Source organism: Rhinolophus ferrumequinum, chromosome 5 (genome assembly GCF_004115265.2).
Source record: "Rhinolophus ferrumequinum isolate MPI-CBG mRhiFer1 chromosome 5, mRhiFer1_v1.p, whole genome shotgun sequence".
NCBI lineage: Eukaryota > Metazoa > Chordata > Mammalia > Chiroptera > Rhinolophidae > Rhinolophus > Rhinolophus ferrumequinum.
In genome coordinates, this window is record NC_046288.1 from 86,626,986 (window position 1) to 86,648,797 (window position 21,812).

Sequence of the window (21,812 nt, forward strand, 5' to 3'; positions counted from 1 at the left end):
AATTCAGAGTCTGCAAGACGCACCAGAGACAGGACTTCTGGCTAAGACAGAATGAAGGAGTCAGACGCCTCTGCCTCAAAACAAGTGCGCCACTGAACACGACTGTCAGAGGCAACTGTGGAAATCAACCAAAGGAGAAAACCAAACTGGAAGCCTTTATTCCTGCAAATCCGCTAGAAGTTCAGGACCGCAGGAGTCTGGCCTTCTTGCCTGGGGCTCTTTCCATTCCCAACTCCTCAAGCCCCTCAAAAAACTAAACTAAAAAAAAACATAATTAAAGAAATCAACAGAAGTAAAATGGTACACTAAAAATTTCGTATAATATAAAAAAAGGAAGAAAAGAGGAACAAAAACATGAGACGTACAGAAACAGCAAAAGGCAGATTGTAAAATAAATATCACTAATCATTACATTAAATGTCAATGAAGCATTTCAAACAAAAAGCAGAGACTGAGGGCAGCATGAAAATTCAAGACCCAACTGAAAGATTTGAAGACGAATTCTAGATTCAAAGACACAGAGACTGACATTAAAAGGACAAAAAATATATAACCCCAGTAACCCCAAGACAGCTGGAGTGGTTATATTAGTATTAGGTAAAACAGTCTTTAAGATACGAAATATACACCGAGAAACAGTTCACAATGACAAAAGGGTCAGTGTACCAGGGAGACATAACAGTAATACATGCACACACATTGAACAATAGGGTCCCAAAACGCATGACTCAAAACCGGCAGATCTGAAGGCTGACCCTAACCTCACACCAAAGCGAAACCTGAGTCAAACGAACTACAAACCCAAGTAAGGGCTAAAATTGTAAATCTTCCAGAAGAAAACAGTTCTGTATTAGGCAAAGCTTTCTGGGATGTGACATCAAAAGCATGATTCAGAACAGAAAGAACTGATAAGCTGGAATCAATTAAAATGAAAAACTTTTGTTTTTCAAAGAACACCATAAAAAAACTAACAGACATGCCACAGACCAAGAGAAAATATTTGCAAATCACGTACTTAATAAAGGACTTGAAACAATATATAAAGAACTCTCCTAACTCAGTAGTAACGTAGAAAACGAATGGCCCTTACATACAGAGGGTACCAAAAAAATGTACACACATTTTAAGAAAGGAAAAAAACTCTTAAAATTGTAATACTCAACATATACTGATAACAGAAACTGAATACAAGTCACATTTGACTTCTACAATTACAAGAGGTGCTCAAAGTGGTTCCCATCAGCGTCTAGACACTTCTGATAACAGCAAACTACTGCTTGAGCAATGTTGACCAAAGTGTCCACTTGTATCCATTTTTTGGCACCCCCAGTATATGAAAGGATGCTCAACTTTGCCCATAAAAAGTGAGATGAAAATTGAAACCTCAAGGGGTCACCATTTCTTATCTATCAGACTGGTAAAAAGCCAAAACTGTGACATCACCCTCTTCTGGGGGACAGGGGAGGCCACCACCCTGACCCAGTAATAAAATGTCAGATGTATAAGGCTGCTCGGGAATAGTTTATGAGGGGAACAGAGGGAACAGACACAGTGCCGATCAACAGGGAACTGAAGGAAAACACAGAACGATACGATGTGCCCACACTGCAGACACAGGTGGGCCAGCGGAAGAGAACGAGGACATGCATTCGGCCGCACAGACAGAGACACTGTCCAGGATTACTGCTGAGCAAGGAGGGCGAGTGTGGGCCTTTCCTAAGAAAGGGGAAGAGTAAATACTGTGTTTTCATGAATAAACACGGGAAGAAGACAGTAAATAAGGAAACCTGGGCACCTGTTGGGACTGGGGTGGGTAGGTGGGTGGCAGACAAGCTAGCTGGGGAAGGAGGTGGAGCACGACTGCCCAGTGGAATACCATTGCCCAGCACCTCTACTGTTTGGGCCGTGCATTTACAACACTTATGCAAGTGATTAATTAGCCAAGCACCTTAACCTTCATGTGTTCTTCTTCTCATTTAAATATTGCTTGAGCATCTATTATAAAACTGAGTGTCTATGAAAACGTAACAGTCAGATAAGGTTAACAGAAAAACAGTTACCTACCGGGGGAAAAGCTCCTGAACCAAAGCAACCTTGTTTGGAATTTTAACATCGCGCTACTTTACTTTATATCCCCCTTGTTTCTATACAGACAAAAAACCTCCACGACATGTAAGTGTCTGGAGCTCCCTGGGGTGTTGACAAGTCAAGACTGGTGATTACAGAGTCAAGCAAAAGAAACAGATCAAAATGGGGGTTACAGGTCATGTTTATTGATTCTGTGAGTATGCCTTGATTCTCTCCCGTTCTGATCTTCAGAAGTTATTCAAAATGACATAATTTTGTATTTCATAATGCTTATGTTTATTAGAGGAAATATACACAGAGAAAGAGACCCTTGGCAAAACAGGAAGCGGGAAGAAATAAAATCCTACCTGCTGAGTTGGGTAAGACGGGGGTGGACTGCCCACTTTACTTTCCTCCTTCCTGGGGCTCCCACTGCCCAGAACTGTGTCTTCCTTCGGGGCCCCCGGCGGCTCCCCACTACCCTCGGCATCCACGTCTTCGTCGTCAGCCTCTGAAGAACTGCTCGTGGTGCTGCTCACCTGCGGGGACTTTAAAACAGCGTTTAGGAAGGTGCATTTTGCAAAACAGAAGCACAAGAAAACCGAACACCAGCCCACCATTCCACGCCGCTGATCGTGACCATGAAGAAGCCGCGAGCATACCTCATCTTTCAGGGCCATGTTCTCCCCGCCACCATGTAATTCGCTGTGGATTCCATTCATGTTGGCCACCACCTCAGTGTCGTCGTAGTTACTCAACGGGTAAATGTCAGCAAATTTAGCAGACAAGGGTGCAACGTCTTCATCATCGCTACAACTGAGACGAGGGACGTGGTCACCCCTGAGGCTGGAGCGGTCCCCCTCCCAGCACAGACGCTGCTCTCCCCTACGAGAGTGCGGCACTGAGTACCTGGGCACGTCCTAACGTCACGAGTAACCTGAACACATGAGCAGGGGCCGGGACACTACCCCTGTGCTGTTCGCAGGAGTGGAAAACACTCCAAAAGCAGAAACATTAAGGAAACCACAAAAATTTAACTGATACTGCATTTCCATTCAACTTAAAGTGCAGACACACTTCATTTTCGACTAAAATTAAAGGTGAACAGAGGACAACCTTAGATCTTCAGAATTTGGTTTTTAACCAAAATTTCAGATACAGACAGTTGAACAAAACTTTAAAGGCATGCACTTATGTGACAAAATACTGAAAGTTTTTGCTACCAGACCAGCTCTGGTCAAGCCAGTCATGATCTTAATTAAGTATCAGCTTTAGCAGGACATCTGAGCAATGGGCAAATGGAATATTTACTAAAAAACGAAAGCAGATTTCAAGGCTGTGGCCTATGGGGCCGCTGTTTAAATGTACGGTTTCGCGGTGCATGAAAAGAGCTGGCAGTTACCTTCAGTGCAAATGGCTCAAGGCCTGAACGACGCCCACGGTCTACCCCACCTGCCTCCGCTCCACCCACAGCCTCGGCGCACAAGGCCCGCAGAAGGAAAAGCCGAAGAACTGGCGATTGATTGGCTTTGGCGGGGAGTGTCCAGAACCGCCAAACTCGGGCGTCTTTTCCATTTTTAGGGAAACAAGCGTCCACATACAACAATGCTCTAGAACCTGGAGCACCGAAGAGGCACAAACAGCAGCCGCCAGGTGAGGGCTGGCTGCTCAGGGCTGCTGAGGACCCACGACACCTCAGTCAACACTCACACCCATTCCTGATGGATGTGTCATCGTCCCCACAATTCAGACAGAAAGGTAAACCGAGGTTCAGAAATGAACCATTTGCTCAACGGGAGGAAGGCAAACTTGACCACCACGAGAAGCCATAAATTCAGAGCATCGTGGGAGTGACTGAAAGTACACGACTTGACTTAACCAACCAGAAATGGCACCAAGAAAGTGCCAACACACACTGAGGCCACACTGGAGGTTTTCAAACCCGGCACTTCATGACTGGAAGACACTCGCCACGAGTGGAGGCCCCGATGCCCAGAGCAGTGTGGGCACTGCGGGCCAGGGGCAAGGCTCCCACAGACGTTTCCTCCACTGGACACAGCGCAGGAGCCGCCACTGGCATCAGCAGCTGGGACACGAGCCAGGTGGACCTGCCCAAGTCAGCTGTGAACAGCCGACGCAGGTCTAACTCGGTAAGGAGCGGGCTGCCTGGGGCTGCGAGGCCCTCAGCGCAGAGCAGTCTGCGTGCAACGAAAAGAACCTGGGAGTTCAGGCTGCTCCCTTCAGCACTTCTTCGGGTTTGGGATCAAATCCTTACTGAGAATTACAGACTCTGGAGGAAAGCTTTAGTCAGAGTCACTGTGAGAAACCCACGGAAGAAATCTGAGGAACGCTGCAGCTTCTCCCCTGGAGCCCGCCAGGTCACTCGTCAACATGGCCTGGTGGTACAGGTCAACATTTCTCTAAATCAAACAAAAACACAGCCCACGTGCAGGAATTAGAGTGGGGTGCCGCTGCAAAGACGAGGTCACAACTCCGAAGACCTGTGGGACCACTCGCCTACAGTGGCAACTGGTGACGCTGCAGCCACCTCACCCACACAAAATGTATTCTACTTCTAGGCAACGTGGGAGTGAGGGAGACAGACCCTGTCAGTCTCTTGCTAACGTAAGTGCACGCATTCTCACCAGACACGGAGGGAAGGCAGGGTGTCCCCCACCCCTCCGCAGGTAAAGGGAGGGCGTGAAGCTTCCTGCACAACGGCCACACCAGTGAGCTGGCTCCTAACTGGCCTCTACCATTTTAGCTTTTCTTTCAGGCAACAGAATAGTGTCAAAGTTTGGGTTGACTGGTTTCGTGTTTTGAAGGTTGCATAAAAAAAAAAGGGGTCCTTTTCCTTGGAAAGCACGGCAATGACACCCATACTTCTGCAGATGTCACTGTCTGTGTCTCTCAGTACCAATTACTTAAATGCCTGAAACCTGATGACAAAGTCACAACTTACAAAGTTGGTGCAGAGCCATTGTCTGTGAGGATGAGTCTGGGGTGCTGCTGGATTGTAATAGGGGAGCTGGAACCTGACCCTGAGCTTGCTGATGACACACTCGGGGGGCGCATCTCGGGGAGACAGTCGGCAGCAGAACCCACTTGGAGTGGCAGCTGGTGAATGTGGGTGTCGCCAGTGACAGGGGGATCCACGATACCACACGTGAGAATGTGTGAGAGGCTGCAGTCATCACACGCACACCTGGGTGGGAAGTAAGGCAGTTACCAAGACAGTCGGCCCAGGGCAGGTCGGACGCGCTCCCGGCACACCCGCCGCGCTCACCTCCGCCGGTAGCTGCAGTTGGGGCAGTCGGGCATGCTCAGCCGTGACGATAGCATGTGCCTCATGGCGTCTGTGAAGTTGTTCTCGCCAGTGACCGCTTTCTTATTCGTGAACTAAAGGAATTATAAAACAACAGGTTAATTCTGCAAGACACGTCTACTATTACGTGGCTCATATTTTCCAGTAATTACGATAATAGGTATTCTGCTCATGTAGAGACCAAAGGTCATAGCTTCCTACAGTAGGCCAGGGCTAGGAAAGGGGGCAGCGGGCCTGGAGTGTGTGCCTGGCTGGGAACTAGCAACCCCGGCTGCTTCCTCACCAGCAAATGCAGCAGATGCCCAGCCCTTATCTTGAATGTGCCATGTGCTTGGCACGTTCTGGGTATCGGCACTGAGATAAATCAAATCGCTGCCCCAAGGAGCTGAGCTTCTGGAAGAGAAGCGAGGCGAGAAACCAAAGCTAGGGGGCTCGGTGTGGGAGGTGCGCCTGCATAGCCGCTCAGGGGGCCACCAGGCAGAGGAGCCGCTCGGAAGCACCAGGCCTGGGCAAGGCCCAGGAGGCAGTGTGGGTAACGCTGTCAGAGGCGAGGCAAGGGGGGTGTCCAGGCCAGGGCAGAGCAGGCCTGCAGCGCGGTCCTGAAATGCTGGTCATTTAGCCACTTGCTCCGCAGTGAACCATTTCCATTTCCTTGAACTGTCCTCCTACCCAAGCCTCACCTGCTCTTCCAGGAATCGCCTCTGTTTAAAAAGCTCCCAGTCTTCCGTTAGCATGCGCTGTTTGGTTTTCATTGTCATCTAATGAGGGAATGGAAGAACACAAAAATCTCAGTACCAGCAGGAGCTACTCAGGGCACTTTCTAGGGGAGATTCAAAAACGGAATATCCAAGAAGCATCACCTGTGGACACGAGAGGTACCACTACTGAGGCACCAGCTGACATCCTTCCTATCCCAGCATCCTGCTAAGGTACTCAATGAGCTCACATTAAAGAGCGAAACTAAGACATTAGAGCGGAAGCTGCCAATACAGTAAGTGACCACTTGCCCTTTTCTGAATGGCCACGTGTGCCCTGCATGTGCTGGAGTTAGAAAAAGAAGATGACCGACGCTGCATGTGAGGGGCTCAGGTCAAGGGAAGACACACAAGCAGCCTAACAGGTGAGGGGACAGACCCTGAGGCCATCAGGCTGAGTGCAACACGCCAGGCACAAAGGGGAAAAGCCTATACTTACATGAGGCCCTCTGAGAAGCCAAATCCACAGGGACAAAAAGCAGACTAGGGATGGCCAGGGCCTGGGGTGTTGTTTAGTGGGGACAGTGTCAGTTTGGGAAGAAGGAAGAGTCCCAGAGATGATTAAAAAAAAAAAAATCCTACGGGCAAGAAAATACTACCAACAAACCCAAGTAAAGAGTAGTTTTATAAAATAAAATTCATGCATTTGAAAACAATTTTAAATAGTTTAAACCATTCGAGAAGAAATTAAAGTTGAAATTAGTCTGTTTAGAAATAATTGACAATACAAGCCCCACAAATCAAATTTTATGAGATGTGCTCTACATGCAGAAGTACAGGTGTAAATGCATTTGAGAATAAAACAGAACAAAAAAAGACTGAGAAGGATGTGTTCAATGTAAGAAACAGAACAAAACAAGAAACCAACTAATAAAGTAGGAAGGAATTAAAGGTAAAAGCAGAAATTACTGGGAAAACAAAGAAATAAACGTGATCAATAAACCCGAAAGCTGGTTCTCCAACTTCCCCAAAGGCTGACCAAGGGAAGAGCGGGCACCCCAGAAACGAGGACCGAACACACGGAGGAGATGCTTCTAAACCACAAGAGAAAACACCTGTACAATGTACACTTGTGATTCACGTAAGAGGTGCCATCAGTGGCTCTGGGGCTATTTTGTTGGGCCTGCACAATGTTTTAAGAAGTTGAGTAACCCTGAAAAGAAGTTGAGTAACCCTGAAAAAGCTTTTGGGATTTCACCTAATCACGCAGGCTTCTGGTTTCTGTCGACATCTCAGCAGCCCTATAAGGCACTCCGCGGGCACACGGGACAGGCGCACTGCCCTTTGCGGCCCCATGTTTCCTTTCGGTGGAGAAAGCGCTCTCTCTCTAAAGTGTGGCCTACGGCTGCCACGTCACCCGTTTTCACTCTTGTAAGCACAAGCTCATCACCCTTCATCTAAATGACGTGGATAATTTCCTAGGCAAATACTAATTTGTAAAAGTCACTCATGAAGCAAAGAACCCAAAAGACATTAAGAAATGTAAGGTAAATTGAAAGGGAAGTAAAAGATCGCCAGTCCTTGCTCCTGCTCCCTACGAAAACAAATCAGATCCCCAAGTTTTATGGGAGGTTCTATCAAATTCTTCATGGATCAGAATATTTAAACTATTCTTGCAATTTGAAAAAACACGGCAAATTTCTCAATTCAATCTCTGAGACTAGCGTAACTTTCATATAAAACAGTAAAACAGACAAGACCTCAAGGACAAAAACTACAATATCTCAGAATACAGATAGAAAAACCCTAAATAAAATTAAATCTAAAAATGGATTTAAAATAATATATCATAATCTAGCAGGGTGTAATCCCAGGAATGCAACAGTATCTCAAAATTAGGAAATCTAATCTCTTAATTCTTTTAGAGATATGTAAAAGAAGGAAAAACATAAAAATTTAACATTTATTCCTGTTTTTTAACAAAACAAACAACTTCAATAAGCTAGCTGGAAAAAATGACACTTCTTCATTTTGCTAAAAAAGCACCCAAATCTGTGTGGTGAGCAGCAGTGTGAAGCATCCAAGCCCTCTGAAGCCTGGTGCTAACAGGGTTGCTGCCGCCACACTCTGCTCATGTCCTGGAAATGCAAGGTGAGCCTGAACAACAGAGTTCAAATGCTGGAGGCAGGACAGAACCACCAGTATCTGTAGAAGCATCGTGATTTCCCAGAAAGTTCCGGGCGATCAGCTCCCAAACTGTTGGAGAGCTAACGGAGTTTGGTGAGGTCACTGGACACAGTATAACTCGGCTGCCTACACACTAGCAACCACTGTTTAAGACAGAGATTCCGCCATGTGATACCACTCACAACAGCCCCAAACTGTAAAATACTTAGGTGTGAACTCGGTCAGAAATGGGTGAACTGTGTAACACCGTAATGCAGGCTACAAAAGCCGGCCTACAGAGACCTGCGGCTCTCTCTTGGATGGGAAGACGCGCTGTTGGTGCCAGGTCTCCCTTCACATGGTACATACCTGCAGGTTTTAGGAAATACGTCTTTCTTTTATAAGTAGCTATAACTACCGCACATTTAGGAAGTGAATTTAACAGAGGCGGGCAGGCAGATGCCATCTGAAAGCCCTGCTCCATGTCACTTGGGAGGTTCTGGCTGCAGTCGCCCCTGCCCTTCAGGCCCCACCTCCAACGGGAGCCCTGCTTCTCTGTCCTCCTCCAGCCCGTGAGCCACCTGCCCACATGGCCATCTGTGTTCATGTCTGCACAGCCTTTCTAGTTTGTTGTGGGCGGACAGAGAACGGGCTCTGTAGGTCACACTTGTCTGTGCGTCCCCAGGCTCTGAAGGGCAGAGTGTTCAGTAAATGGTTCCTGAAAGACTCAGCAGCTCAACACCCCAGGGGCTCCTGCAGGTGACAGAGCCTGGGTGGCAGCCTATAAAGTGGGTGTGGCCAGGCCCATGCTGACCTGACCCACTGCTGCTGCCCCTGCAGGTACAGCTGGGTGAGGGTGAACGTGGTGCATCAGGAGTCTCGACCCCGTCTGGAAAACCAGGGGCCGGGAGGTCCCCACGTGCGCCCCCTTACCCTGACAGGCCCTCGCACTGGCGGGTCCTGGTGGTGCGCACCGACCTGCTCGTCCACATAGGCGTCGATCCTCCTCTGGCACTCCAGCCACTCCTCGGCGACCCTGCGGAGCTCCTCCTCGGAGCGCTGGTACCGCTGCAGCAAGGTGCTGTACGTGTCCTCGTTGCAGGTGTCGTGTGTCGTGGTTCCCAGCCTATGGAGAGAGGCCTTTCAACAAAAGAAAGGGGTCCAAAGGCTCTGGGCCAGCGGCCGGACGTTTGCTTCTGTTTGTCACCGCCCCTCCCACGTGACAAGAGGGACAACACTGGATTACTAAGTACATATGCGAGCCACCCAGAACAGAAACTCGCATAAAGGAGAAGCTCAAAGACGTAACAGCTCCTAAGAAAAAAATCAGCGAATATCACTGTTTTAGAAAGATTAGAGCCTAGCCATTCAGTGGGGGTGGTAAACTACTTTTCCCTATAGATATACACTGACCCAGAGAAAACAAAACATTTAAGGAGAAGAACAGAATTTGGACCTGGTTTTTAAATTAAGTTAAACAGAAAATCCGATTCAAACAAAGAAATCAAACTATATTTTTATTCAATTTATATTATGTCTTGTTAAGAAAGATGGTAAAATGGCAAATGAGAAACCAAACAGAAAACAAATGACACACATACAGGTAAATAATGAGAAAAATGCCTATGTTTCTGAGAAAGAAGACATGGGGCAAGAGGACGGCCCGGGAGAGCCGGGGAGAGCCGGGGAGAGCGGGTGGGACAGGGGGAGCCACTGGGTTCTCATCAGAAACCATTCATTTTGTTAATATCTAAATATATCAACGTTTGACCCGAAACAACTGTAATGAAGACATTCTGACAAGGAATTTCAAAATCAAAGACATTTATAATCACCCAAGAACACAATGACGCTGTGCAGTTAACAACCACTGTTGTTTATATGAAGAAACAGGAAGCCACTCAGTGGGGATCAGTACTACACAGGACGGCCCAGCTAGACAAAGGGATTCTAAGCAGTGAGGTGCTTATTACAAACTCTGTAACACATCTACTCCTTCGCACACACATACATATACATACGTATTTACATACATATGTTTTGATGTGGAAATATGCCTGTTAAGATATGACTATGGCATCATGTTTAAAAATGTGTGTGTGGGTGTACATAGGACAAATATCTAGAAGTACCAAATTATTTATAGTACCTACACTTCTTCATGATCTTCTAGATTTTCATAACTTTATTGGAAAAATAACTGAACAACATGACAACAAAAATAAATAACAGGGGTGACCAGATGGCTCAGTTGGTTGGAGCGTGAGCTCTGAGCAACACAACAGGGTTACCAGTTCGATTCCCACATGGGCCAGTGAGCTGCACCCTCCACAACTAGATTGAAAACAAGCTGCTGCTGAGCTTCTGGAGGGGGGCCGGATGGTTCAGTTGGTTAGAGCGCGAGCTCTCAACAAGGTTGCCGGTTCAATTCCTGCATGGGATGGTGGGTTGTGTCCCTGCAACTAAAAGTTGAAAACGGCAACTGGACTTGGAGCTGAGCTGCGCCCTCCACAACTAAGACTTGATGTGGAGCTCATGGGCCCTGGAGAAACACACTGTTCCCCAATCAAGTCCTGGAAATACAGTTTCCCTTCCCCAATAAAAACAAAAACAAAAAACAAACAAAAAAAACCAATAGAGTGATTTTAAAGGGTTTTAAAATTAGGACCTTTCAGCGGGTACAAATGGCTCCCTCTTCGCTTTTACCTGTGTCCACCCTTGGGGGACTCAGAGTGACGACTATGTAAACACGGAGAGCTTGCAAATGGATTGGTGGTTTCGGAAGCTACCCGCACACGTATCTATCTGTGAAATTCACTTTAAAGAGGGAGCAGGCAGAAATCAGGGGGGACTGAGAAGCTGTTTGGGGAATCTCAGAGGGAGGAAAGAGAACGGTACTAACCATACAGTGACTGAGGATCTCTCAAACAGCAAGGCCATTCTGAGGCTGTTTTTGCCTCAGGACACAGAACCCAGAGGCTCTCTGAGGCCTGTCTGGGCTCCGCAAGGCACCTGGGGGACCCCAAGGCCTGAGAACAGTCTTGTGTCTCACGACAGAGCTGCCGGAAGCAGTGGTTTTCTCCCCACTCCTGTTCCTGCAACCTTGCTCATCACAGCCCAATGCCCACTCTTCGTGCAAACCACCCACTATGTAAAGCCAGCTGCCCCTCTGCACCACTTGGCAAACTGGCATGCCAGGCAGCCGCGGCTCAGCCCGCTGCACTCGCCGTCCCACTCCTACCGGAAGTGACAGTCTCCTGCCTCCCGAGATAAGTGTGCTTTGAACTAGGGGAGGCTTTGCCTCTGGGGGATCCTGGGCCATGCTTGGTGGGGAAACTGGAGCACAATCTGTAGGCACAGGGCTCACATTCAAGCCAAGCTGGGCTGGACTCCAGAGGAAACGGGACCCCAGGAGTGTCCTCGGGTCAAATGACCATGGCTCAGAAAACAGGTTACCATCTAAATACCGAATTTGCAGAAACACGACAGCACCATGGAAAGATATTCATGCTAGTATCTATTACAAATAATGTGTGAGACACAACAAGGGATCAGGAGAATCATACAATCAGTTTGAGTAAGTTTATCTATGAGCCTAATTAAAATTTTCCCTATCAATTAATTTTATATATTAAAAATAAAGACCAACTTAGGTCATAACTGCTAACATCCCCAACTACAAATAAGCAGACACAGCAAGGCTCCTGGACCCTGCCACCAAGTCCCAGGTGGCAGAGCAGGAGGGCTGGGCGCTCCGTGAGTGGCAGCTGCGGGATCCACATGCCGGCATCACTACAGGATAAATGGCTCCCGTTTTCTGACATAAATTTTAAGGGAAAAGGGGTGGGGGGGCCTGTAGAGTAACAAATCTCAAAAGACATGGGGAGAAAAAGGAGGGGGCCACTGTTTAATGGTGACAGTCTCTGGGGTGATGAAAGTTCTGGAAATAGATACTAGTGATGGTTGCCCAACACGGTTAATGTAATAATATTACTGAATTGTACACTTAAAAATGGCTAAAATGGCAAGTCGTATGTTATTTTCATTTAACTACAATTTTAGAAAATTAACGTAATATACCAATTGCCATTGAATTGTACGGCAGTAATCTCAAGAAAGCTGTTCAAAAAAAGAGAGCAATAACTTTCATAACTAAAACCCAGGCAAGACTGTGGAAATGCACACTTGAGTGGCAAGAGAATAAAGGAAGGGCGGAGTGTGACTGCTGGGCGACAGGGCCCCCAGGGGACTTGCTTCTAGGTGGCCACGCGGGTGTGCTGGGTGGTACCTGAGGGATGTCTGCCTGCTAACAATTCATTAAGCGACACATTCGCTTTGTGTGGTTTTCTGTATCTATATTTTACCTTATAATAAAGTTAAATAAATATAGGCCAGAAACAAAGTGTCATCGTTAACTACAACCACAATTTCATGTGCTGCAGAAGGGGTCATTATGTCAGGGGGTGGTGTCTGTATATAACTTCTTGCAAAACTTTTACGAGTTAAGTGGACATCGACATTAGCAGCTCAAATCCGACTGATTCTCTGTGCAACAAGGGAATCTGCTGGGAAACTGACAGAACCCCTCCTTTGGGTGCCACCAGCCCTCCTGGGGAATGCTCCGCTTCCTGTCTCACCAGCTTCATCCCGTCTCGATTCCCCTCCATCTCCTGCTCCTGAAAGCAATACTGCAGCCTGACCCAGAACTAACCTTCGTGCTAACACACTGCCGATCTTTGCAGCCTGACCCCCATATGCAATGAGTAAATGAGAAATCCAGAACTAGGGCAGAGAAAAAACATGGGAGTTTTATACTGCATTTCAGGTTTGTGTCTCCCACGCACAGTTGGAGGATAGGCCCATTAAACTCACTGTCTCACCAGAAACAGAAAAACCAAGGCTAAATACCTTGGATTCTTGCTGTAAGAACCCCTCCCCGCCAAGACGCATGCCTCTATAACAAGTGCTTTTGCTGGATTTGAACGTTGTAACGGGACAAAACCAGATTCTGCATTTCAAACTCATGGCTCTGATCACTGTCCTGACTCTGTTCCGTGAGGGTCGCAGTGAGGACAGTCTGAGAACCCCCATGAAACATCATGGACGCTTTCACAGTGGTCAAAGAAAGGAGGTGGGGCGATCAGGAACCCACTGGAGTGCAGGCCACACCCACGTAACACTGTTCTGATCTCATCCCCAACCGGTTCTAGTAACTGCTTATAGGGTGACTCTTTCTCCGGAGGTGAGGGTGGACAGTGGGAAGAGTTAAGACCGCTCTAACAGGATTTAGGAATATAGGAAACAAAGGTTCCTATACATGGGTTTCAACTGGTATATGAGTCAACTACAATAATATATTTACTTAAATACAATATCCGTTCTTTGCGAATCCAGTCCAATATGTTTCAATGTGGACATTTACAGCAAAATGACTCCATCTGCGCTGTCCCTCTGTGGTAAGTAGAAAAGGAACAAAACCAGCACACCTGGCTCAGCAGTGCAGTGAAAACAGAGGGGAGGGCAGCCTCCTCCCAGCTGCCTTCTCACTTCCCCCATCACCAGGGCGAATGCCCCAGGACTGTGCTTGGCACATCGTCTTGGCACACGAGAGGACGCACCCTGGATGCTCTACACCAGTAACACAACCAAAGCCATGGACAAACACGCTGTGGAAACGTTTGAAATACCCGGCAGTGTGGCTAATCCCTCCCAGTGCCTCGGAGCGCCCCGGCATCTCAGACCCTGCTGGAGGCCTCCTCCCGCCCCCTCAGCCCGTCTCCGCTGCACACCAAGTGCCACAGCACAGACTACACCCCAGCCGCCTGACTACACATGAGTCTTGTCAAGGTAGAATGCTATGTTTACCAGAGATGTTCCTTCCTCACGAGGAATTTGTGGTGTTAAACCTTAGTGCATTAGTATTTTAAAGTTTAATCATATTACTCTTGGGGTTTTGAGTGTTCTGCCCAAACTGCGTTTTCCCCAAAGCCTCGTGAATTTTCCAGCAAGAACTTCCATGCGGCAGTGGTGATCAGATGCACAAAGGACTGTGCTGGCAGAGCACAGGGACACAAGCAGATTAAGACGTGATACCTGGATACCTGGGGCGGCCGGATGGCTCAGTTGGTTAGAGTGAGAGCTCTGAACAACTGGGTGGACGGCTCGATTCCCACATGGGCCAGTGAGCTGTGCCCTCCACAACTAGACTGAAGACAACGAGCTACCACTGAGCTTCTGGAGGGGCGGCCGGATGGCTCAGTTGGTTAGAGTGCGAGCTCTCAACAACAAGGTTGCCAGTTGGATTCCCTCATGGGATGGTGGGCTGCGCCCCCTGCAACTAAGATTGAAAACGGCGACTGGACTTGGAGCTGAGCTGCACCCTCCACAGCTAGACTGAAGGACAACGACTTAGAGCTGATGGGCCCTGGGAAATGCACACTGTTCCCCAATATTCCCCAAGAAAATTAAAAAAAAAAAAAAAGGCCTAATACCTGATTTGCGACAGCAGTGCTGGCAAGTTGCTCTGCAGAAGGGGCTCCGAAAAGACCAGGTTTTCAAACAGGTGCTTATTGTGCAGCTCCCAGGTCACCTGGAACTTCTTCAAGTGCTCATTTTCCTAGTTAAAAAAGATAAAGAGAAGACGCACTGGACTGATGAGGTCTGAAACTCCCAGGATTTCCTGTCCCTCTCCCCTGCCCCTCTGCACAGGCCCGGAGGCTACAGCGTAGGACGAGATGTTGGCTCCCGTCCGTCCCAAAGCCGACCCTAATGGAGGTCTCTGCCTACACAGACACGGCCCTGGCCTCCCTTCCAAACAACTCATGCAAAAGAAAGGGGTGGAGATTCCCACACAGGTGAGGGAGGGCAGAGAAGGAGCAATGAGCATGGATTTGATGGTCATTTCTTACAATTGTGCTTGCAAAATGGACCAAAAAGCCTACTTTCCAACCAATTTAAATGCATACAAGTGCTTCGATGCCCAAGGATATTATTTTCTGGCCTCTCCTGAGAGTCTCCCTTTCTGACAGATGCGAGGAGCTTCTGCACTGGCCACACTCGTAGAGTCAGGCCTTTCACTTCCCTAGTAAACCCAGGCAGACTCATCAGGTGCTTTACACAACTTTCAAACATCTGGGAACAAGCTGGCACTCTCCCTCAACACAGGTGGCGAGGACAAACGGCCTGTCCTAAAAGCAGCGTTCCCTTTCAGCAGATCTTGATACAACTGTGCATGTATGCACCCATGCGTCCGTCTGCAAGCTCCACGCACGTGTACTTGTGCTGGAATCACCTTCCATCCCTGGCCGAGTGCTCCTGGCCTAACGACTGGCCCCCGAAACTGCTGAGCATGACCACCATTCCTGCGCGACGCCTCGATAGCAGGTGGCTGGGGGACTACATTTAGTGGTCTGTTCCTATGGACAATTAGCCAATCGGAGATGATCACACCCGGAGATGTTAGCAAACAACCTAGACGTGAAGATTCCGTCATTTTGTCCTGACAACTGGCTGGTGGGGGGACTGCCAGAACACGTAACTGACCCCTGTGCCTGAGCACCGCAGACACCACCGTACCATGTGCGTGTGCCAGCCCTGTTGGTCACGGCCTCCTTACACCCTGAACATGGAGAAGAGCTTCAGCCAGGCCCTGGGACCTATGCCGAGGCCCCTCACACCCTCCTCGATGCAGGCAACGTCACAGCGCCCACTCTCATTGCATGCTTACCCAAATACATCCACATGTCCTCATTCATGTCACACCCAGCACCTCTCAGGGCCATTACTCAATGCAGGAGAGCTGGGCATGGCAGAGCCCAGACCTGGGACTGATAAATTCAGCCCCAGCAATGAGAGTGTCACCGACAAGGTGCTTCTAACGACATGGCCACAGATGAGTTTCGGATGGCCACGTGTAACAGGCTTCACAGGGACCACTCTGCGCAGGCACTGGGCCAGCTACAGGGACAGAAAGACAAATGCAGAGGTCCCTGAACTCCAACAGTCCCCAGGAACACAGGAGCAGGCCCCTGATCTGATGTATGATTCGTCCTATGATGAAGAACACGCAGGAGCCAAGGCAGCAGCAGATCAGGCCCCGGCTAGCAGGGACGCAGGGCAGGGCCCCCTTGTAAATCTTCGGGACAGGGCCAGTGGCCCCTGCCTGCTGGTCTGTGAACAATGAGTTATAACACTGGGGCCACAGCTGTGGCTTTTTGCCCTGATGTTAACTACAGGTAAGTAGGCAAAGACTGATTTCTAGAGACGTTTGGCATTTTTTATGAAATCTGGGGTCATACTTCCAGATGAGGCCAGAGAAAGAGCAGACCCCAAACTCATTTCACAACCCAACACCAACAAGGGTAGTAAGCACACGTGCTGACAATGGAGTGCTTCCTGCAGGCCAGCACTGTTCTCAGCACCAGTAGTAACCCTGAACTTGTGGCAGCCGCCACGCCCCATCCACAGGCCTCAAACAGCCCCCAGAGGCTGGGAAACTTGCCCAGGGCATGCGGGACCTGTGCTGTCACAGCTGCTGTAAAAGATGACACCCGTGAGGACAGCCGAACCTCAGTGCCTCTCTGGAACCACCTTTCTATGTGCATGTGCCCCATGGGTCCTGCAGGGTCAGGACAGGTGCTGTCTCTGGAGAAGCCAATGGAGTCAGCAGAGAATGAGATGGCTGGATCCGCACAGCACGCAAACTGGTGGCTTCATGGAGAGTAACAGGCCATTTGCAGCCAATCATCAAATCTGAGCTTTCCAGCAAAAGGCCTTTCCCACGAGGACCACCTTTTATGCTGAGTTCTGTTTTGTAGAACCTGCACAGCTCACTCAGTGAACCAGTGTTCTCCAAACGACCAGTGTACGGTCAGTTTCGAGACACATTGAGACTACACGGGCTCTGGTGCAAAACTGTGTGTATGTACATTTTTCTGGCAAGAACGTCAGTCAACTTTAGAATCAGCGGTTCTTAGGAACCACTGGTTACTATACAGTGGTACCTCGGTTTTCAAACGTAACCCATTCTGGAAGACCGTTCGAGTAAAACAGCCGACAGCTAGGCGTCAGGATCTTGCACTCTGCGGAAGCTGCGTGACATGTTCGACTTCCGAGGCGTGTTCAAAAAACCGAAGCATTTACTTCCAGGTTTACGGCATTCATAAACCGAAATGTTTGTCAACGGAAATGTTCGAAAACCGAGGTACTATACTGTACTTGTTTCGAGATGTACCTTTACCACTGAGAAAGCACCCACTACTCCACTAGCCCGGTGAAGTGCCATTTAATAAAATTTAAGTGACGATGAAAAACTCCACAGACTGCTAGTAAATGGGTGCTTCTGTGACAGTCAAGACATGAGAGACTGGTCTCTATGGGGACAGTGGTCGCCTTCCAAACAGCAGGCGCTGAGGCTGTCTCAGATGGATCCCCAGCTCGCCCAGTTCCCAAGGACTATACCTGCAGCGCCTGTCCTCTCATCAACCTGTGCTCATGTGAGATGCCTGCAGGGTGCGGACAGCACCTTCTCGACTTTGTGAGCCCACCCTTACCCTGCTGCGCTGTCGCGTGATCAAGGACTGAAAGCGCCTGGGGACCGTGACAGGCCCTGTGTGGACCCCCCCAACAGGAGCCGTGTACAGCTGGCACTACAAACCACATCTTTCTTCCCCCCTGCATGCACACACTGTCCTCACCACACCCGCTTCCCACGCCTCGCTCCCTAGGCCTCAAGCTCCCCAAATAGTGTTTCCATGGTGTGTCACCGCATGTCAACCCACTCAATGCTTTTGTCCAGCAGCAGAGAAACAGGGGTGTCGGCTCTGTCCTGCCGCCCGGACCTCACGGGGAGGGGGCTGAGGGCACTTCATCCCACCACACAGTCCTCCGTTCCCAATGACACACGGGCAGGCGCTGGCTCACCAGAGTGCCCAGGAAGGTGCTGATGGCGCGGGCCGCCTGGCAGAGGGCGCCGTACTCCTCGAGGAGCAAGGACACGAACTGGTGCGCCTGCGGAGGGCCCTGCAGGGCGGCCGGCGCCTTCACCCTGGACACGGCCGACAGCTGCCGGAGCAGGCGCACCTTCATCTCCAGCACGTACTCCCGAGCCTGCTGCTCCAACCGCTGGTACAGCTGGTAGGGGTCCCTCTCGCAGAGCCTGCAACAAGAGAGTCACCGTCACTTGCGACCCCAAGGTGCCCTTTTATATCCAAGAGCATCTTCCCTGAAGTCTTTCCCAGGAGCCTCCCGTGCATGACAATCAGCACCGTCTCACACCTGTGAGAGGTGCAGTAACCCCACTCAACTGAGGGGGACCCAGGCAGAGAGAGTGGCGGGCACCTCCCCAAGTTATCATTAATGGGCAGAAACACCGACATTCACCGAGAGCTTAACCTGCGCCAGAGGTATCTGTCACACGTGTTAACTCAGTCACTCCACGATGGGCGCTGTCACATGTGTTAACTCAGTCACCCCAAAATGGGCACTGTCACACGTGTTAGTCACCCCACGATGGGCGCAGTCTGTCACACGTGTTAACTCAGTCACCCCACGATGGGCGCTGTCTGTCACACGTGTTAACTCAGTCACCCCACGATGGGCGCTGTCTGTCACACGTGTTAACTCAGTCACCCCACGATGAGCGCTGTCTGTCACACGTGTTAACTCAGTCACCCCACGGCGGGCGCTGTCTGTCACACGTGTTAAACACTGAAAGCCACATAGACTGGGTAAGTTGCTGGAACTCTCACAGCCAGCAGGTGGCAGAGTGGACACACCAGCAGCTGACTGGACTACTGAAAACACAGAAGACCGAAGACAATGATGTTTGAATGCTGACATGTTAACAGGTGAAGAACAGATTGATTCCTGTGTGGAGAACTGCAGCAGACTGTTCCTTCCTTCTTTCTAGGAATTCAGTATTTAATCCAAATGGGTTTGCATTATTTTTTAATCATCGGACACTCAGAGACAGTAGATCTTTTTTAATCATCCTACCAAAAAAAATGGTAAAAGTGTATAAAATAAAATTTGTAAGGGGAAGAGCAAGAAAAAAATTAATGTGTGCCCTTCCTCCACAGATCCACAGTAACCTTTTCATGAATTTCTTTACTAACTTGGAGATAATCTATTTTCTAAACTTGTTCTATAGTATTTGGCTTTCCTTTCATTGTGCACTTCTAGGAGCCTCTAGATGGAAACCTAAAAGCACCAAAGCAACAACTCCGACATCCGCCTAGAACCCATCACCGGGAGGACCCTTTGTTAGACACGAGTTATAAAACACAGTAAGCACACAGTTCCTGGGTTTCATATAACGTATCTTTTCACCTGCTGGCACCACATCTGGTCAAAAGAGAAGAATGTAAGTTGTCACCTATCCCATTTTAAAATTACCACATCACCTCTGTTATAACAGATAAGAGCCAAGTAAAATCCAGCAATGGAAAATGGGACACCTCAGACAAAATATGGCTGGAGAAACGGTAAAAATCGATGGGATTCCCACTGTGGTTAGTACACTTCAGATAAATTAATTTTTCAGCATAACAATCTAGTATAATGTCCTCTGAAACAGACTGTATTTCATCGGTTAAAAGAAAGTCATACAAGACTCAAATGACAAAGACAATCAAACTTACAAGCAGACTAGATACCTCTTTCTTAGTTCTCTTAGCATGGTGACCTTAGACATACATTTTATCTTATTTCATTGTCCATTTCTGTGTCTTACAAATTGAACGAAATGACCGTGTGGTACTTTTGCAAATAGATTTTGTTCAAGTTCCACGACCAAGAGTCAGGAATGTGATGCTGTGTGATGCTGAGGAGGCTCGCACATCCACGGCCCACGCGGGCACGCGCTGGCGGCCGGGAACGGTGCCCTCAGGGTGCGCACAGCACAGGCACACACAGTGTCACTTAGGTGGTGGCTGCGACAGAATCAAAAGAAGGTAAGGGGATAAGGAGTGGAGGGGGAAGCCCCGTGAATTTTAGATATGGTGGCCTCTCTGACAAGGTGACTGAAAACTAATGTGAATGATGGGAGGAAAAAAAACCCAACAAAACCCTGAAAAAGGAAGAACATTTGAGACAGAGAGAAGAACAAATGCAAAGGCCCTGGGGCAGAAATGAAGGGCAATAGAAGAGGGAGATGAGACGGGAGGGCGGGCAGAGCCAAGTTACGCAGGGTGCCGGGGGCCACAGGAAGGAGGAAAGGATCACTGGCACCAGCTGTACAAGTGCCTGGCAAGGGACTCTGCTGCCGTGTGAGGGCACTTAAACGACAGAGGAGAGCTCCCGGACACAACGTCTAGGAGGAGCATACCACGCAGGCCACACACACCGTGGAATGAGGGGAGACTTTTTCCATTCTTCAGCGTCTTGCCTCTACCATAACATCCCTCACCTGCATGATTATTTGCTGAACGTTTTCTTTCAATTGTGTGTTACCTGAGCCTTTTCCTAAGCACTCATAAGCTGTGAAGTCGTGGGCTTGATGTGCAGATTATACATTTTTTCCTAATACTCACCAAGAAACCTAACTTCTAAAAAAGGCACATGCCACCTGGAACCATCTCATGGGACACCAGAGGCTCAGAGGTGGAAGCCTGAACACACGGGAAATTCACCTGCGAGTTCCCATCACCCGCAGTCCAGCCCTCCCTGCCCATCACAAGAGTTTATGAGGCCCCCAAGGGGGCTGCATTCAAAATGCCAGAGAGAGACCCAGGTGAGAATCAATCCAGAAATGTCTAGCTCGGATTTACTGCTTTTATTGCAACATTTCATAATAGGGAGAAGAGGTGCTGCAAACTAAGGAAGAATAAGAATCACGTCCACCTCAAATTCCGTACTGTTACGAGCATGAAGTGTCACCAAAGAGCAGACACGCACCGTGAGCCAGTCTGTGTGGGGACAGCCCGGTGGGCAGGCCGGCCACAGCGGCTCCACTCCCGCTGTGTGCGCGGTCTCCAGCGGCCAGTCGCACACAGCCTCAGTTTTGTCACCTCCCCAAGGGACAACTGGCTGTCCTTTCTGGCTTGAGAAGGTGCTGTGCCAGCCCTGGCGGTCAGTCCTCAGAAGGCTGTCACCGTCAGTGTCAACACTAAGAAATGTGCCGCGTTCTTTTCCTGTGTCACTTCATTTCCGTGACATGGCAGTGAGCGTTTCATCAGAATGAGTTTGGAACCGTACCCACAGCGCCTGCCCAGCCAGGCTGCCTGAAGACCCCCAGCGCCCCGCTTCCCCCACGCCGGCAGAGGCAAGGAAGGGACGCAACGCAGGGACACGTGTACCTGTCCACGAGCTCCTGCACCCCGTCTTTGTCGGGCACCAGGGACTGGTCCTGGTCGTCTGCCAGCGGGGTCCCCGCCTGGCGGTAAATACAGCGGACCATGTAGCGCACCTCAGACCAGCAGTTCTGCAGCTGCTGTGGCTCCCGCTCCACATCTGCCGAGGTCTCCCTGTGATGTGGCATAAGAGGGCGGGCAGGTCAGGGGCAGTCGGCGCAGCGCGCCCTCCCCACCCCGCAGACAACGCAGGGCCCCAGCGCCAGCACC

General features: G+C 49.3%; 1 protein-coding gene across 3 annotated transcripts in view; it reads right to left on the reverse strand.

The window, feature by feature from the left end:
- The window catches only part of FAM193A (family with sequence similarity 193 member A), a 111,137-nt gene that overhangs the window by 34,932 nt on the left and 54,393 nt on the right, over positions 1-21,812 (reverse strand). For all 3 annotated transcript variants that reach the window (XM_033105900.1, XM_033105902.1, XM_033105901.1), the window contains 9 exons: positions 21,549-21,716; positions 18,175-18,409; positions 14,745-14,869; positions 9,232-9,379; positions 6,073-6,150; positions 5,354-5,466; positions 5,030-5,272; positions 2,730-2,883; positions 2,436-2,615 (listed from right to left, as the gene is read on the reverse strand). In XM_033105900.1, coding sequence (XP_032961791.1) covers positions 2,436-2,615; positions 2,730-2,883; positions 5,030-5,272; positions 5,354-5,466; positions 6,073-6,150; positions 9,232-9,379; positions 14,745-14,869; positions 18,175-18,409; positions 21,549-21,649 — 1,377 coding nt within the window. In that variant the 5' untranslated portion in view covers positions 21,650-21,716. The remainder of the gene's footprint in view (positions 1-2,435; positions 2,616-2,729; positions 2,884-5,029; positions 5,273-5,353; positions 5,467-6,072; positions 6,151-9,231; positions 9,380-14,744; positions 14,870-18,174; positions 18,410-21,548; positions 21,717-21,812) is intronic.